This window comes from Bos mutus, chromosome 2 (genome assembly GCF_027580195.1).
Source record: "Bos mutus isolate GX-2022 chromosome 2, NWIPB_WYAK_1.1, whole genome shotgun sequence".
Lineage (NCBI taxonomy): Eukaryota > Metazoa > Chordata > Mammalia > Artiodactyla > Bovidae > Bos > Bos mutus.
The window spans coordinates 14,946,624-14,965,404 of NC_091618.1; the positions used below are offsets into that span (position 1 = coordinate 14,946,624).

The window sequence follows — 18,781 nt, forward strand, 5'->3', positions numbered from 1 at the left end:
GACACGAAGTTCTCTTGGGATCCAACCCCAGCATTTTTCTCCCCGCTTTCTCTGAGCACCCCCACCCCAGCGCCAGTACTTCTCCGTCCGAACCTTGCTCTCTTCAATGGCCCCGCCGGGACTGAACCTCGGTACCGCCCCCTCCCACGCCCACCCCGCGACCCCGCCCTCTCGGCCCGGGCCCCCGCCGCGGCTCGGGGGCGCGGTGACCACCCTCCCTGGGGACCGGACCTCTCCCTCCGCTAGCCCCTGAGCTCCGGGACCCCGGCCGGCGGGCCGGAGGAGGCGGGAGGGGCCGCAGGCAGCGCCGCCCCCGCCCCGTGGCCGCTCCCTCCCGGCCCCGTCCCTCCCGGCCGGCCTCCGCGCCCCGCCCGCCGCCCCGCGGCCCCTCCTGCGCCGCTCCCGCCGCCCGCCCGCTCCTCGCCCGCTCTGCCTCCGCCGCCCAAACTTTTCTCCGGGCGCGTCTCGGCGCGGCGGCCGCCTGCCCGCCCGCCCGCTCGCCCCCGGCCCATGGGCGCCCCGCCTCAGGGGGCCTGACCCCCGCCGCCAGGTCTGCCCGCCGCGCTATGGCGGCCCGCGCGTCCCCCGCCGCACCTGCGGCCGACGAGCCGGGGGGCCCCGGCGGCCCCCCGCGCAGGAAGAAGTCTCGCTCGGGCGCGTCCGGCCTCCGCCGCGCCTTCAGCTGGCTGCGGGGCAAGCGGCGCAAGAAGAAGGCGGCGGGGGCCGAGGGCGCCGAGCCGGCCGCCCCCCGGGCCAAGAAGGCGGACGACAAGGCCAGGAAGGCCAAGGGTAAGGGCCGAGGTAAGGCGGCCGGGCACCTGGGGAGGCGCGGGGCGGTGCCCGGGGTGCGGCCCGAGTGGCTCCGTTGGGGGTCCGCGGCGTGTCCGGAGGGTGCTGACTTCCTAGGCGTTGGTGCTGGGGGAGCGAAGAGCCGGGACTCGGTCCGAGCACCCCGACTCTGCGCCACCCCGCTCCTGATGTCCCAGACTCAACCCAGCCCCGCTCTAGGGGTGGGGGGACCCCCGACTGGGGCAGGGATCCCCCGGCTTAGTCTGGAAGTGCTGGCCGCCCGGCTCTTGGGACGGTGAGGCAGTACCCCCCTCCCCCAGGCTCACCCAGGTTCTGCCCTCTGCTGCTGAGTCAGGGGGTCAGAGACTTGACTCTGGATTGGGGCCAATGGGAGAGGCAAGTGGCCTTGCATGTCTGGTGGGGGTTCCTCTGGGTCTGGAAAGTCAACTGCACTCAGAAGGTGTGTCAGCTGTGGAGGGGGATCTGGGTTGCCAGCCCCACACTGGACCCGCACGGAGCAGTGACATGCTTTACGTTATTAGCAGTGTTAGCTTTTCCTACCTGGCCCCCCCTTACCACTCACCTGGGCCAAACGCAAACATCCACCTCCTGGGGTGGTGAGCTCGGGATTTGAGCCAACAGCCCCTCCCACCACTCCTTCCCCCAGCCCAACGTTGTTCCTGTGTTGGAAGTGTGCTTGCAGAGGGGGGAAACTGAGGCCCAAGTTAATGGAGAAGCTGTATCTGTGACAGCGGTGGGTACCTGAACTACCACAGCTAGTTCTCTGCCTGTAGGCTCCCTCTGGCCTGGTGGTTGGGCAGCCTGAGGGCAGGAGTGGCTGACCTGACCCATGCCTACCGGGGTCACTTTTCTTTTGGCCACTTGCACTTGCTTGGTTCTCCCCTCATCTTCCCCTCTGTTTGTGTCTCCTGATTGAGGGGGAGGGCATGAGTCTCTGCCAGAGGGTGGGGCTCCCTTGGGGCTGCCATCCTAGGAAGTCTACTTTTCCTGCTGGCAGTGTTAGTGCCAGAGGTGAGGAAATGGCGGTGTGTGCAGGCCCATCCCATTCCGCTGTGTTTACCCTCCCAGTGTCCTTTAACCACCTCCTCTGGAGGAGAATTAGAAAGAACACTTCCTGGGGTCAGGAAGAGGGTGAAAAGCCTCTTGTGTGATTGCATCCGGCCTGATCTTCCTTTTGGAAATGGGCCCTGCATCCCTGCAGCCCAGCCTCAAATGGAGGTTGGGTGCTGGGGCTCAGGTCACTGGGCCAGGCCCTGAGGGAAGGTTTGCAAGGAGGATGTTTCCAAGGGCAGCTCCCACAATACATGAAACCTGTCCCAGGGCTGTTCCACCAGGATTCAGCCTGAAGTCATCCCCATCTCATTCACAGAGTCCTGGGGCAGAACTGGACAAGATGGGTTGTGGTCCCACTGTCAGGGTTAGAGAATGAAGGCTAATGGTGTAGCCTAGGCCAGTGGACCTGGGCTAGGAGGTCCACTGGGAGACCAGCCTAGGGTGGGGGTGGGGTGGTGGTGGTGAAGGGGGAGACAGGAAAACTGACTCTGTAGGTCCCTGCTCTGACAGCCTGGTTAGAGGTCATTGGGTCAGTGGCAGACGTCCCCCGGCCTTATGTTTGGTATTGGGTAGCACTGGGCTTTCTGGGCAGCAGGTTGGCCTGATTTGGGCCCACGTGCGTGGGCCAAACCTCCCTGCCACTGGCTGTTGTTTCCCCAGGTCTGGGGTGGCCCCAGGTATGTCTGGAGGAAGTCCTGTTTCCTTTTGCTCCAACCTCCTATTATTCCAATTGTTTCTTTGTCACCTGCCTGGCCAAACTTCTTTTCTGTTTATGAAGAGAAATAAATCCGATCTCTCTAATCTCCACTGGCACCGCTGGTCCGGAAGGGGAAGCCCAAAGAAGGCTTAACTCTTTCTGGGGAAAATGTTTAGAATGAAGATTTGGGGAGAGGGGGAAGAGGCACACACACAAAATTCCTAGGAGGTCCCCCCTCCCAGGTGCTGAACCAAAGATCCACAGATGCAGGTCTTGGTTTCCCTAATCTGAGTCCCCTACTGTACATGGGAAAATACCAGTAAATCTATACTGAGCTTGGTATAGATTCTGAGCCTGTATCTTCCCTGCTCCCCTCACTGCCCTGCCACACACTTAAAAAGCAAAGAGAGGAAGTCTGACATTTATTTATTATTCTGAATGTGCCAGAAGCCACGTATCCATGATCTCATTTATACCCATTTGCAGATGAAAAAACTGAGTCTCAGGAACAGTGAGTGACTGATTTACCCACCTGGGATTTTAACTCAAGTCATCTGACTCCAGAACTGGTCCTGCTTTCTTCATTTACCCAAAGACACAGACCAGGGGGTAAGGCTTAAAAATCCCCTCATCCAACCCATTCTACAGATGGGAAGAGGCCCAGAGAAAAGTGAGGGAACTTGGTAGAGTAGGCATAGTATCAGAGGCAGGCAAATTGATGAGAGTTCACATTCTGGCCCAGCAGTTAGCAAGCTTGGTGTCACCAGGCAGGCAACTTCTCTGTGGTCTCATCGTTTCCATTACCCTCTTTGGAATAGAGAGGACCCTCTCACTGGGGTATCCGTCCAGGTAGACCTATATCCTTGATGGGTCTGTGAGCTTTCTCTCCAAGACTCTCACAAAAGAGGATGTGAAAATTACATGCAAGGGAAGTCACCATAGAAATGTAAGGGGTCGCTGTTATTGTGTTTGTGAATTTGTTCGCCTGAGTTTTAAGGACCCAGTCTGGAAGGAATGGGCTCTGAGGTTGATAGGACAACTCTGGCCTGAGCCGTGATCTGCTGCTCTCTTGGGCCATGTAATACCAGCAGGTTAGTAACCCCTCCAAGCCTCAGTTTCCTTATCTGTAAAATAGAGATGATAAATTCTGGCTTTACAGGGGTGTTTCAAAGATCAAATCAGATAACAGACATGCAAGTGCCTTGTGAACTGTGGAGTGTGGTGCAGATGGCAGGAAATTGTTGCTGTTGTGATGCTGAGGACTTGAGTGTTGGCTGAGTTTATTCTTACTTGTGTTTGGAAAACAATTCATTGCTTACACAGAAGGTGGAGTCTTAAAAAAAAAAAAGATGGAGTCTTACCTTTGTTCAGTGGAGGACACAGGCACAGAAAACATAAAAACAAAACAAAACAAGCAGGAATCCATATTTTTCAGAAATATCACCTGGACTCTAGACAAGTATGTGGGGAGGAAGTGTTTCTGGGACAGAGGCCAGGACTGGAGCCCGGGAGATAATCGGGGGAGGCTTCCTGGAGGAGGTAAGCAGGGTGTGGAAGGAAGGCAGGGTGTTGGCTAGTTTGAAGGGGAACATGAAGGCTGCTATGTGCCAGACCCTGGCCAAGCATTTTCATGAATGTTTTCCCTGTTGTCCTCAACAACCTGGGAAGTAGTTTATAGGTGAGAAAATAGACTCAGAGGGTAAAAGTAAGTTGGTCAAGGTCATTCAGCCTCATTCATTTGAGAAAGACATGTGCTCAGTCACTCAGTCATGTCCAACTCTTTGCACAACCCTATGGACTGTAGCCTGCTTGTCTTTCTGTCTATGGGACTCTCCAGGCAAGAATACTGCAGTGGGTTACCATTTCCTCCTCCAGGGTGAAAGAGACATATTCCTTACCATATAGTGTCAGGCACTGGTCTGCTGCTGCTGCTAAGTCGCTTGTTGTGTCCAACTCTGTGCGACCCCATAGACAGCAGCCCACCAGGCTCCCCCATCCCTGGGATTCTCCAGGCAAGAACCCTGGAGTGGGTTGCCACTTCCTTCTCCAATGCATGAGAGTGAAAAGTGAAAAGTCAGGCTAAGGCAAATACTTGAGACAAGACAGGCATGGTTGTCACTTGCATGGGAGTGATGAACACAGCGTGGCAGTAACAGTTGGCCTCCCGAGGCCTCACTGCCCACACAAGGTAATATGAGGTTGGAAGTGTTTCTTACTCTGGTGGGGAGTAACTGTAGAGCTTGGGACCACCTTTGGGGAGAGATGTATGCCAGCCCTCCTGAAGGTTTCTCTCAGGCAGAGGGCAGTGGCTAGGGGTGGGGGTACTGATAGAACTTAGGAGGTACTCTGCCAGGTTCAGCCGATTTGACCCCATGAACTCTGGCCCTCATTCATGGCGAACTGTCCTTGGCATGGGGTTATGGAGAGACTCCTGAGTGTGAGTTCTGCTTTGCCAAGTCCTGCCCGACTCTTGGCAAAGACACTCTCTTAATAAAGATGGGGTTTAATGGCCCCCACTGTTAGTGGCCCTTTCTCATTCTAGAATTCTGTGGGTTTGAGAATGGGCTGGAGGAGCAAGCTGGAAGGGAGGCTGGGGGTGGGAGCTGTGTTAAGGGAAAAAGAGCCTATCTCTGGTCAGTCGGGTGGACGTGACATCAGGACCCAGTGGCCTGGATATCATAGGAAGGTGGGTGGGAAGAATGTGGGGTGAATGGTGCCGAGTCTTCCTGCTGAGGAAGGGGCCTGTGTGGCTCTAAAGCAAACTGAGGACCCAAAGGCACTTTGGTTAGTGGTCACTTTGCCCCTCTGAGGTCTGCGTGATATCTGTTTGCCTGTCGATAAACACAGTTCACGCAGTTCCACATTTGGTGCCACTGCATGCACTGATCTCACCGAGGATGTGTTCCCTCCCCTTTTCCATCCAGAACTCCTATTCATCCTCAAGACCTCGTCCAGTGTCATCTACTCTGTGATACTCCCGGGGAAATCACTGCCCCGGACTCCAGAGCAGGGTGCTCAAACGATTTGGAGTTGGACAGGATGTGCTTTTCTGGCACCTTCTTCGTGGGGAGGGGCATCTCAGCGTCCTCAGCCTGGGGCTTGGACTAATGTCATATGGGCTGGGATGCGTCCATGGGGGTGTGGCTTCCCCAGAGGAGTCTGGGTCTGCCTCCTCCAGACCCGTCTGAAGGGATGAACATTGTCCACCCTGGGTCCAGATGGGAGACGGTGCTTGCTAATTTATTTCACAAATACTTCTTAAGTTTTTAATACTAGGTACTAAGTACCTACTGTGGGTTAGACTCTGTCCTGGGGATGAAAGAAAGACAAGGTCCCAGTCCTCATGAACTTCTCGATTTGAGGGGGTTGGTAGACAGTGAGCAAGTAATTAAGGGTCAAGAAGGGTAACTAAGGAAGGGACAGAGAGATCCCGGGGGAATCAAAGACGGCTTCCCCAGGTAATAGGAACTATAATGGAAGGATGAGGGGAAGCTGGGGTTGAGGCATTTGCAGAGCTGGAATCAGGCAAGGCTCCTGCAAGGGTTTGGGGCCAGCTGGCTGTCCGGTTCCATGAGCACAGGCATCACCAGACATCACTGTTCTGAACACCCTGAGGGCAGGAGCTGGGCTGACTTGTCTTTTTCCTCTGCCCTGCCCAGCACAGGGCCTGGCCTTAAAAATTGGCTTCAGGTGATAAGTGGGTAGTCTGATACGGGGCATGGGCATCTCCAGATCCTAGGTGCTCAGAGCTGATGGCCTGAGATGTCATGGGGAGCCCTTATGGCACATACAGATGGGCATCTGAGGCCCAGAGGAGGAAGTGGCTTGCTGAAGGTCATACTGCCAGTCAGTCTTGGAGGCAGAACAGGAGCCCACATCTGCCAGGCTGACCTCAGCTTCCCCACTCCTTTGTTTTGATTTCAGATGGAAAATCCCGTCGCAGAGAGGGGCCTCTACCGGGGTGGGATGAGAGGAGCAGAAAGCGAGGCCAAGAAGGCCTCATTCATCCCCTTCCTTAGCTCTGACACCTTCAGGGGCTGTTTCAACTGCCTCTCCTCCCTCCTCAAGGAGGCCCCCTTCCCCGCCCACCCCCGTGGCACAGGGCCCAGGTTCTCCTGGAAATCCCCCTCAGGCTGGGCCTGCCCCCCGACCCTACAACTTTCTGCCCCTGAGGTAGGGCTGCCAGTGAGATCTGCTGCTCTGGGGCGGCTACACCCTGTGGCCAGAAAAATCTCTTAATCTGTTGTCTGCAGAGGGCAGAGGGGGAGCCTCCCTCCACCCACCTGCCCCTTGGAAATTCCCCTCTCCCCAAACCTTCAAAGCTGTCTCAGCTGCTCCTGGCCTGTCACATGCTGAATAAAACTAATGAGAGGAGGCATTGTATATTGTTGAGGCTGCAGTGAATGTGCTGGGGTGGGGAGAGCAGGTACACCCCTCTGCCCCATCCGAAGACCCTACCTCCAGCCCTGTGGCTGACTTGGGGAAGGAAGTGGGTGGAAGCAGCTTCCTTGTCCACCTCCCCCCATTACTACACTCCCCAGGACTCTGGGCTTCATCCACTGTCCTGGGGGCCTTCATTAATCAAGTAGGGTCACTCAGCAGGGTGTTCTGTGCTGGCATGGAAGGACAGACAGAGACAGCTCAGCCTGCCAAGGGCTCAAACCCTGAATCTTCTGGCAAAGTGCATGCTTCCCAGGAGGCTGCTGGTGGGGCCTCTTCTAAGTCGGATCTCCTGCCTCTCCTCCAGGTCCCTAGCCAGGCGAGGGTCAAGAGACACTCAAGCCCTGTCTTGTGGTTCCAGGAGTTCTGGTCCATTTGTCTTCCATATCACCTACTTCTTCCCACCAGTCATACCCTAGGCTCTCCCGGGCACTTGGCTCATTGGTGGTACTCTTCCCCGCCGCACCCAGGAGCAAAGCACAGCCTTTGCAGTGGAAGGATATAAGACTGGGGAAGTGCCTTAGCCTTTTCCGCCTATGCCTCTTTACCTCCACCAGCACTTAAGGTGCCATCACCACCACCTCCGCCAGTTTCTGTTCAGCATGTGGGGCACACCTACTGTGTGCCAGACACAATCTGAGCCTGGGGCTACTAAGAGGAATGAGAGGATCACTGTCTTGGAGAAACTTGTTTTCTGGTCGTTGCTTTGAAACGAGTGCTGGTATGGGTGTGATCAGTACTGTATCAGTAGAGGGGAGCCCCGAGAACTGGGCTGAGGAAGGAGGTGGGCAAAGAAGACATGGAGAAGAACACTGGCTAGCAGGGCCCTGGAGACAGGCAGAGGTGGAAGAGGAAGGAGCATGTGTGAGGCCTGGAGGTGTGCAGTGGGGAGCCACAAGCAGTTCTGTGTCCTGGGGCCCTGAGAATGAGAGGGGTGTGGTCAGAGATGAGGCTGAACTGGTGGGCGGGACTAGCTCCTGCAAGGTCTGTGAAGGCCATGGCATCGTCTAAGCTCTCTGCGTGCCCGTCCTCACTCCATTCATGCCACGGGGTTTGGATTTTACCCTTGTGTTTTCTCTCTGCTCTCTCCCGTACCACCTTTTCCCTTCATGGGCTTCAGGTTCCCCACCTGTAAATTAAGGGAATTGGGCCAGCAGATCTCTGAGGTCTCATCTAGCTCTGACACTGGGACCCTTTTCTCTGTGCAAAGCAAGGAGTCTGGTGCACACAGCGTGGTATACAGTGTGTGCTCAGTAAGTATCTTCTGGGTGGATGAATAAAATACCAGCCCCCAGGGACTGCACTGTTGTCAACCTCAGTCTCTTAGCAAGAGAGGGGCCTCAGGGAGGGTGTGGATCAGCTTTAATTCTCCCATCTTGCAGGGCAGGAACAGGGTGTCTTAGAGCCACTGGGCATAAGAGGCAGTATGGTGTAGTGGAGGGGCTTGCCCAGGTGGCAGAAAGAGGAGCCATAAAGGGATTAGAACTGAGGACTGTGGACTCCCAGCCCAGCGGATGCTCTCTCTATACCAGGCTGCCCTCGGTTGGAGAGATGGTAGAGTGATCATAAAGGATAGTCACTGCTCAGTATGCAGGGCCCTGGGCAGGTCTCTGGACACAGGGTACTTGTGAGAACATGAGAAGTAAATGCCTTAGGCAACCTGGAAGGCTTTCAGAGAACGTAAAGCTTGGCCTGGGCTTTGAAAAACAGACTTGTATAAGGGAGATGAGAGAGGGCGATAGATACATAGACATGTATTGTTTCATGTATGTTTACCCATGTGCTCCATTACTTATACATACACCCCCCCGAATGTGGATATGGGTATATGTGTGCATGCTAAGTCGCTTCAGTCGTGTCTACCTCTTTGTGACCCTATGGACTGTACACCAGGCTCCTCTGTCCATGGGATTCTCCAGGCAAAAATACTGCAGTGGATTGCCATGCCCTTCTCCAGGGGATCTTCCCGAGCCAGGGGTCAAACCTGCATCTCTTATGTCTCCTGAATTGGCAAGAGGGTTCTTTACCACTAGCACCATCTGGGAAGCCCAGATATGGGTGTATCAAATAGACAGTTGCACAGTCATACTGATCCACAAAAGCACATGCAAATTCTACAGTCTTAGAGACAAACCTTTTCACTTACATGCACAGAAGCAGACTGTTACACACTCAAATACACAAAAATCAGTGATATTCCACCAGCTTGAGAGTCAGAATTACACAGGCAAATATGCAAAAGCACAAATCCAAACCAGTGTAAACAGACTCAATTATATGGACACAGGCATGCGGTCACACTCAGATGACTACACAAAGAGGAACCCACATGTTCAGGGTTACAGATACACAAGTACACAGCCACATTCAAGCACACAAATACAAATATCCAAGTATGTGTCCTTCAAGGTCATGGAGAGGCACAGATAAAGTGGAGGGGTAGGTAGCTTGAAGCAGTGGGTACTGGTCTCAGTCTGGGTTTGAGTACTGGCTCTGTAGCTTAATGCTGTTTGACTTTGGACTCATCAGTTAACTTCATGGAACCTCAGTTTTTCTATCTGTAAAATGGAGATGATAAAAAGTATACCTACCTTAATAGAATTGTGGATGAAATGAAGTAATGCATGAAAGCAGTTATCACAGTGCCTGGCACAATAAGTGCTATATAAAAGTGTTTTGTTATTATTTTGAAAACAGTTACTACGGAAATATAGTCAGATAAATATATTTGTACAAACAAGCAGAGACAAGAGATACGCAGACACGTGACACTCACGGGGTAGTGGTTGATTGTCCCTAGCAGCAGCAAGGTTCCGGACCCCGCCTATCTGGAGCCTGGGCCCCTAGTTCTCTTGGTTCCACTGCAATCCTCAGAGGCAGTCCCTGGCTTGGGAAAGCGAGCGACCCGCCGGCCCCACCTGGACAGGCCCGGCCGTTCCCAGAGCAACTGGGCGGGGCGGCTCAGCAGGTCTCCCAGGTCCTCGGAGAGGTGGAGCCTGACGGAGCAGCGCCAGGCCCCGCCCCTCAACAGGCCCCGCCCCTCCCCGGTCATTGGCCGCAGAGCCTGGGGGCGTGGCCGAGCCGGGGCTGGGGGCGCCTGCGGTGGCCGCCCGCGCTTCTCTCTGCCTCCCTCCTGTGGCTGCGGGCCCGGCGGCCGGGCTGGTTGGGCTGCGCTAGGGTTCCCGCGCCGGCTCCCGCGCCCACCATGGGCAACTCACACCACAAGAGGAAGGCCCCCAGCGGCCCCCGGGCCCGCAGCTTCTGGCGGTTCGGGCGGTCGGCGAAGCGGCCGGCAGGTAGGGGCTGGGGGTGGGGGCGGGGCAGGCGGGGAGGAGGGTCTGCCTGCCGCAGCCGCCGCCGCCGCTGCTGCCCTCTCCCGGGGCTTGTCGGGTGTGAGTTTGGGGGGGCCGGGAATCCCCCGCACAGACCCCACCCCTCACATGCAGACAGACACATGTACGCACGAATACCCGCGGGCGGGCACACGTACATGTTCACAATCTACACGGTCACATACACAACACCCACTGAGACGTACGGCCATGCAGACACAAAATCACATACACACGTTCACACCCACACCATCGTGGGACCCACAGATCCTGAGTGGAACACCTACCTATGTATACGGCTTATACAGCCACACAAACACCACCACACGCACAGATTCAGGCACAATCATTCATGTAGGTAGAGTTGCCCAACATCTTAGGCACACATATGTACACACAGGTTCAAAACTGCACAACCATCCAGGCCCTAAAGCACTTATACACACACAGACACATTCACGCACGCACATTTGGTCCCCAGGCTTTAGCCCCCACAGGCTGAAAGTTTGCAGGAGGGAGGGGGAGACAAAGGTGAAGGGGAGAAGCAGGAAACCAGAGGCTGGAGACGCGGGCCGCCTCCATCTGGCGTGATCGGGAGTCGGACTGGTTCTCTGGGTTCCCTCCCCACCCCCATCCGCACCGCCGCTGCCTCTATCTGTCCCCCTTCCCCTCCCACCCGCGGTCCCCGTGGTCGCTGCCGCATCTCCCCCTTTCAGTGCAGCCACCGAGCTGGAACGCAGCCCTTCCCGGCGTGCTGCGGGATCCCTCCGCGTGTCACATTCCATCCTCCAAGTCGGGGGGAGGGGGCAGAATTGGAAAGGCCTCCAGCTCTAGGGCTGGGAGCCGGAATTCCTGGTTTCTCCCAGCGGGTGTGGCGGTTCAGGGTATCCCCGCGTCCCAAGGGGTGTTGTGGAGGAGGGGCTGTCGAGAGTGCCTAGTTCCCTCACCTGGTGAATCCAGACATGGGGTAGGGGCAGGACAGTGAGCCACCCCCTACCCTACAAGATAAGGGGTCTCCAACAGTCTGGTGTCTGCTGCTCTTTGGGAATGAGAGACTCTCAGAGAAGATGGCTTAGGGAGGCCTCCCTGTTGTGGTGGGAGAATACCCTCATGTCTTCCCAGGTTCCACATTCCTAGAGGTTCTGAATTGAGCCTGATGATCTCATCCCTCCAGGCAGGGGGCGACAGAAAGGACCAAGCCTGGGAATTAGGGGGTCTGGGTTCTCCAGCTGTCTCTGGTATGGGCTCAGTGACCTTGAGCAAATTGCTTTCACTTTTTTGGACGTCCCTGGCTCCTAGAGGAGGCCTGTCTGTCAAATTAGGGCAGCGTAGCTTAGGTGACTTCTTGGGATCCTTGCAGTTTCTAGCTGGTTATTTCATGGTGAAAGGTACTGAGGTCTAGAGAAGGTAGACTTATCCAAGCTCACTGCCTGCAGTGGTCTGAAGAATAATCATGGTTATTAGGAAGAAGGTTAGTTAAATTCTGGTATGCTCTCTGAGGTTCCTCAGAAGCTGGGTTGATGAGAGACTCCTGAACCTTCCAGGCTCCCTGTCCCAGTAATCCTGAAATCTGGCCTGTGCCCACCTGTCTCTCCTCTTGGAATCTGCACCGAGTGGGTGGGGCTGGGGCTGGGGATCTTCATCTGCCCTCAGATGGCCACTCTAATCTGATGGTTTCCTGAGAACCAACTGTGGGTCCAGACTTGTGACCGTTTGTGGTGGGGGAGAGAGATTAAGAGGGCTGTGTTTACAGTCTTCTGCCCTCCACCTCTTAAGGAAGAGGCCTGGGGCTTCTAGTAGCCCTTGTGTTCTTTCAGTTCCTGCTACAACTCAAGGGTCAACCAGGCTTTGAAGATGTTCCTAAAAACCCAGAAAGCGATGTCAAAGCAACACAGAAGTAAGTGTGGGGACTAGGGAATATTCTAGGCTATATTAAAAGGCTTTTGGGTTGGGGTCTGTTAGAAAACTGGGGAGCTGGTATTAAAGAAGTTAACTGTTGGGACTTCTCTGGCAGCCCAGTGGTTAAGACTCTGTGATTCCACTGCAGGGGCCTAGGTTCAACTGCTGGTCAGGGAACTAAGATCCCACATGCCCATGTGGAATGGCAAAAAAAAAAAGAAAAAAGTTAACTGTATTGTTAACTGTTGATTAGATGAGAGAACCTGGCCAAGGTTGCACTTCAGCTGTGGGTATGGTCACGAACAAAGGCTTTGACATTGAGTATGGAGGTTGGAAAGAAACATAGTTGAGGCTTCTTCCGTGTGCCTGGGAGGAGAAAAAGTGAATGTAAACTTCAGTCTTTAATTTTATTTCTGCTGAGGATTCTGAGGCTTCCCTGGCCTCAGCCTCTGCTGACACAGGCCTAGGTATGGGACTGAGGTTTCAGTACTTATTGGATTGGTCTGTGAAAGGATGGGGGAAAGAATGCCAGGCAAACAGAGAGGGCTGCAGTCTACAGGCCACAGGGAGCCAATGAAGGTGTTTGAGCAAGAGAGGAGCCTATGAAAGGGGTGTGTTAGGAGGATGGCAGGTGCCGGCAGGACAGGTTGGGGGGTGGGGTGTTGAGAGTAGAGACTCATAGAACAGTCTGGAGGCTGTTGCAGTAATCCAGGGGAGAGGTGGTGAAGTGAGGGCTGGGGCAGGGTGAGGGCTGTGGGAGTGGAAAAGGAGTGGCAGCTGCAGAGACACTGGGAGGAGATGGCAGAAAAGATCGGACCCAGGATTAATCAGATGTTGAGCTGTATGGGCCACAGAGGGCTGTCAAGGCTCTGTGCCTGAGGCTGCTTGACTGGGGGATGGTAGCAGAGATAATGCAGAGATAAAAAAGAAAGTGAAGTCGCTTAGTCATGTCCAACTCTTTGGGACCCCATGCACTGTAGCCTACCAGGTTCCTCCATCCATGGGATTTTCCAGGCAAGAATACTGGAGTGGGTTGCCATTTCCTCCTCCAAGAGATCTTCTGACCCAGGGATCAAACCCGGGTCCCCAGCATTGTAGGCAGACGTTTTACGGTCTGAGCCACCAGGGAAGTCCTATGCAGAGATAAACCTTTATGCTAAACCCTTTACATCAATTAATTCATGTGTCCTCCAGCCGTTTTACAAGCCAGAAGCTATTGTTCTCCCCATTTTACAGATGAGAAAGCTGGAGCTCAGAGAAGTTAAGTCACTTGTCCAAGGCTACTCAGCAAGGAGGTTGCTGAATGGGGATTCACACCCAAGCCTGTCAGATTCCAAAGACTGCGCTCTTAATTATTTTAGGTATAGATGGATTTCCTCCTATGATGGAGGGGCCTGCAGGTCCTCTCATGAAGAAAGCCTGAGGCCCTCTGTGGGGAGCAAAGTGGAGGAAACACTATGGAGGGAGGGCAGGGGTTGAGGACTAAGCATTGAACACTCCAAGGGCTCGGCGAGGCAGCTGGTGGGCAGTGGGAAGGGAAACTGAGTTTTAAGCAAGGGTCGGCCCCGTGTTGCAAATGTCCTTGAACCATAGAGAAAGGTGAGCATGGATGGGGAGAGGCCTCCTCATTGCTGGAAAGACGTTGGAACCCGCTAGGATTGTTTGACCTTGGTTCTCAGGAATCCAACTCAATTCTCCCAGCCCCAGGCCAGCTGGGCAGTTAGTCCTGGGAAGTTTGGGGGACTGGTGAAGGATGTGAACCGGGAGCTCGAGCAGTACCCCAGCACCCTGCCCGCCTCCTGTCCCCACATGCATTATGCTGTCAGGTTTATACACACGGCCCCCCTCCTGGTAGGGTTTATTTTTCCCACGTTGCAGATGGAGAAACTGAGGGACAGGAGCAAGTCATTGGTGGAGTCAGACTCCCCCTGCCTCTGGACCTGGAGCCCCAGGGCCACAGCTGGGAGAAGGGGTGCTCCTGTTACCTCCCCTGCCCCCTTCCCTCTACATCTCCTTCATTTGACTAGGGTGGGACGACCTGTGATCAACTGTAAGTCTAGACTTGCTTGTTGGAGCCCTGGGCTTCCAGATAAAGGGCTGGGCCAGCCCTCTCTGGTCTGAGGGATCTGAGATAAGCTGAACCCCCTTGCTGCCCCAGGCCCTGACCCAAAGTGAGGGACCACTACCCTCTTTCTAGGGGCAGAGTCATGCATGCCAAGGGCTCTTTAGAACTTGTCTCCCCAGCCCTCCCATCTTATAGAGACTGAGGCCCAGAAGAAGGCAGTGCCTGGTTCAGGATCGGACTGCAGTGGAGGAGCAGTGAGAGCTCTGGCCTAGGACCTCTGACTCCCAGGGCAGTGGGATATCTGGTGTGGGATCCGAACTCCCTTTCCTCCCAAACGGGGGTTAGGGCTACCAGATGGGGCTAGGTCACTGAGGAGCTGATAGGAAGCTGATGTTAAGTGTCCCTTATCAGACTTTATCTTAAAAATGGTTCTTAACGCCACTTGAGATTTGAAGAGCACTCTGCAAGTGGGTGGGAGAGGAGGCCTCTGGTGGCATGGAAGAGCAGCGGCCAGTCTGAGCTGGCCTCACATCCTGACTCTGCCGTTATTAGCTGTGTGACCTTGGACAGGTCACTAACCCTAGGGGAGTGCCTTTGTATGATGAGGGGCATTTAGTGAGACCATGTGTGTCTCAGTCATCAGTCAGTGCTAGCTTATTTATTGTTGTAAGTAAAAAGTCCCCACGGGGCTTCTTGGGTGGCTCAGTATGTAAAGAATCCACCTGCAATGCAGGAGACACTCCTAGGAGACATGGGTTCGATCCTTGGGTCGGGAAGATTCCCTGGGGTAGGGCATGGCTATCCACTCCAGTATTCTTGCTTGGAGAATTCCACGGACAGAGGAGCCTGGCAGGCTGCAGTCTTTGGGGTTGCAAAGAGTCGGACATAACTGAGCGACTGTGCACACACACACACAAAACAAAGGCCCCACACCTGGAGAGGCAGAGGGTCCCTCTGATGATAACACTTTGCCTTTATACTTGGTTGCGTGGCTTTAACTTTCCCAGGCACTCTATGAGTGGGGATTAGTCCCACCTTGCAGTTACCCTGAGAGGCTGATTCGTTTGTTCAAGGCCTGGAATCCAGACCTTCTGACTCCCGGCCTTTTTCTCTCCTGGCTTCATGGTGACTGCCTCTCTGGCATCTATAATGAGGATAATCATGCCTCGAAGGAACAAAGGAAAGGGTTTGGGAAAGTAAGAATCGCACCCTGGCCGAAAGAGATTATTATGTCATTGTCAGCAACAGATGCTGACCCGGAAACTCATTATGACATTTACTAATATTATGGTAGCTAATTCCTCCCTGTGTTACTGTCTGTTCCCCCAGGCGCCTGTGGGATGGGATCCTCCTCTCCCTGTCCCTGGCACTCCCTGCCCCCAATATTTACCTTAGAACTGGCCTGTCAGCTCTGCCCAGGCTGGGGTGGAGCTTCGCACTGAGAAAATGAAGGGAGATTCCCATTGTGCAGAAGTGGGGTGCAGAGTTCCCCTACTTTGGGCCATGAATGAAGCTACTGCCCCCTTCCCCCTCTCTGACCCCTTAACTGGCATTTGGAGTGAGACCTGGGTTCTGGGCTCAGCCACTTCCTGGTTGGGTGACCTTGAGGAAGTCACTTTCCCACAGGCCTCCTTGCACACATCTGTAAGAGGGGAGCTCACACCTTCCTTTCAGGTTTCTTGTTCTTCAAGTTCTTCGAGACAGTAGAAGAGAAAGTGTGTCGAGAACTGTAAAGCACCTCCACCTGAGAATTACATTTACTTCCCTTTGTCTTGCCTCGCCTCTAAGAGAATAAAATCTACCCGTGCTTTGGATGCTGCTCCCATAGGAAGGCCGTGGTGGCCTCTGGGCCTTGGGTGGCCCACCAGTACAGCTGTGGAGGGGTTGAGACGCAGGGGCCTCCAAACACCCTGGATCCTGGCTCCAGAGCAAGGCCACCTGGGCAGCTGTGCCCTCCCCCTTCATTCCTCTCCCCTGAGTCAGGCCGGCCTGGCTGTGGGTGCGCCACAGCCCCCGCCCCTTGCTCTGGAATGGGGCAGGTTGAGGCCTCACCCCATGAGGATGTTGCCAAGGCAGTGTGTGCGCCTGCGCACAGGTGCACGTGGCCTTGGAGGGGCGGGGGCTCCCTGCCCCATTCCTCCCTGTCCCCAGGCTCAGGAGGGCCCCAGAGCCATGGATACGTGTACCTGCCTTCGTGTACAAGCAGCCACCTAGCAGGGCCCTGCGCGAATCTGTGCAGTGGTGCTCACATGGCGTAAGGAGGCGTGGGTGTGCTTTGTGGATGTGTTTGTGAGGGGCCCGCCTGTGGGGGTGGCCCCAGTGAGACATTTTGGAGGTGCGAGCTGCACACCTCTGCTGGTGGACAGTATCTGCAGGTGTGTTTCCTGATGTGCCCTGCATCTTGGGAGGTGTGCCCGGGATCAAGGTGTCTTCTCAGATCCGGGAAGCCTCCTCCCCCGGGCAGGTAGGTGGAGGAGGCAGCGTGGTGTGCCTCAGCCCGGCTGCACCTCTGAACTCTGCCGGGGCAGAAGGTCCTGGAACACGGACTCCAAGTGTGGCCTTTGCCAAGGTCCTTCAATCTTCTGGGCCTCAGTTTCTTGGCGAGGTGCATGCTCTCCACCCAAGACTCAGCTTACTGAGCCTCTTACCAGAGGAGCTACAGGTGTGTCGACCTGTGCCTGAAGTGGCTCAGAGTGGCTTCGGCCCTGGCCAAGCCACAGTTGGTTGGGGGCAGGGTGTTGCTGGGGGAACCAGATGTTATCAAGTGTGAGAGCCTTGGATCAGACTGGGGAATTTGCAGCTGTGGCCCTGACCGCAGGCTGCAGGCCTGGGACCTTGATGCTCCCCCCGCCCCTGACTTAGCAGAGCTCAGCCCTTAGTTTCCCTGGTTGGGGGAAGCTGAGCATGACCCTGCAGGGTTGAAGGCTCCAGTTTGGGGGCCAGCCAGAGCTTGGGCAGTCTCCTGGCTCTCTGAGCCTCACAGGTCAGTTACCAGGAGAGTACCTTTGAGTACCTACCTCAAAGGACTGTTGTCAGATCTGAGAGGGCAGAGACTGCCTTCTGCCAGCGTCTGGCATGGTGCCTAGCATGAATTAATCACCCTACAAGTGTCAGTCTACTGCTCTTTTCTGTTTGAGTGGGACTCATAAGAGGGGTGGATGGGTCTGGCCTAAGAGGGAGGGAAGAGTGGACGATGTAGCCAAGAAACCTCCCATCTGTGGGGGTGATCTCTGCTTCAGAGGGAAGATCAGGTTTGTAGCTGGCACAGCAGGCAGAACATGGCTTTTGGATTCAGGTGGTCTTGAGTGCCAATGCTGCCCTGTCATTTACCAGCTTTATTATAATGCTTCCCCTCTTTGGTGTCCATTATCCTCATCTGTAAAATGGAGATAAACGTGCCTGCTTCTTGGGAATTCCCTGGTGGTCCAGAGGTTAGGATTCTGGGCTTTCACTGCTGGGGCCCGAGTTCAACTCCTGGTCAGGGATTGGAGATCCTGCAAGCTATGCAGTGCAGCCAAAGGGGAAAAAAAGCCTATTTCTTAAAAGTGTTATTTAGATTTCAGTGATCTGTGGATATATACTCTGTAGCCCCACAGAATTTTGTTCTCTGGAGAGTGAAGACTCAGCTGTCTAGCTGTCTTCGTGAGTCGTCCATAAGAAGTGGCACAGCAAGTGAAGGACCAGAGATGGATCTTATGGCATGGGAGCCACTGTGAAGTCTTAGATCTCTAGGGACTCAGAGAGAGAGAAGGGTGCTGTGAGAGAGGGGTGTCCTCAGGTGAGTTTGGGGGACTGCACTTTATGGTTCACAGACCTGCTCTTCCACAGTCTCAGCTACTCTTTTTTTGGCTGAACCGCCTGGCATGGCATCCAGGATCTTAGTTCCCTAAGCAGGAATTGAACCTGTGCCTCTTGCAGTGGAAGCACAGAGTCTTAACCACTGGACCTCCAGGGAAGTCCCTCAGCTAGCTACTCTTTCTGGAGTTGCCAGGGGCAATCTGTTTTAACACCATCAATCCTCAGCTTAACCTTCAGTACTGACCTCTTGGGGTTCTTTGAATAAAATCCAGACTCTGCCAGCGCCAACGGGGCCCTCCCTGACCTGGCTCCTGCCTCTTCTCACCTGCTTTCTCTCCCTTGCTCACTGTATTCCAGCCACACTGGCCTCTGCTCTGTTCTGGGAAACCCACCCCACCACTCCTGCCTCAAGGCTGTAGGCTTGCTGTTGCCTCTTTCTAGAAGTTTCTGTGCCCAGCACTTGGCCTGGCCGGCTCCTTCTCATTCTTTAGGTCTTGCTTCCAACGGCTTTCCTTTGATGCCCCCTCAAGTTACACACTTCCTGTCACAGCTCCTCAGCCTTCACTATCTGAAAGTATTCTACTAGTTCACCTCATTCATGTATTCATCAAATATTTATTGAACTCATTGTATGTGCCAGACACTAGGGATATACTGGTGAACAAGGTAAAAATTCTCCATTAGCTA

The 18,781-nt window shown here is 54.7% G+C and overlaps 1 protein-coding gene across 3 annotated transcripts in view; it reads left to right on the top strand.

The window, feature by feature from the left end:
- Positions 1-216: 216 nt before the first annotated feature.
- NHSL3 (NHS like 3) overlaps positions 217-18,781 on the top strand; it is a 28,478-nt gene continuing 9,913 nt past the window's right edge. The window contains exon 1 of one of the 3 annotated variants that reach the window (XM_070384867.1): positions 217-789. In XM_070384867.1, the coding sequence (XP_070240968.1) occupies positions 567-789 (223 nt within the window). In that variant the 5' untranslated portion in view covers positions 217-566. Of the gene's footprint in view, positions 802-10,088; positions 10,297-18,781 lie in introns of those variants that run through there. The other 2 variants (XM_070384858.1, XM_070384874.1) reach the window with 2 other exon arrangements.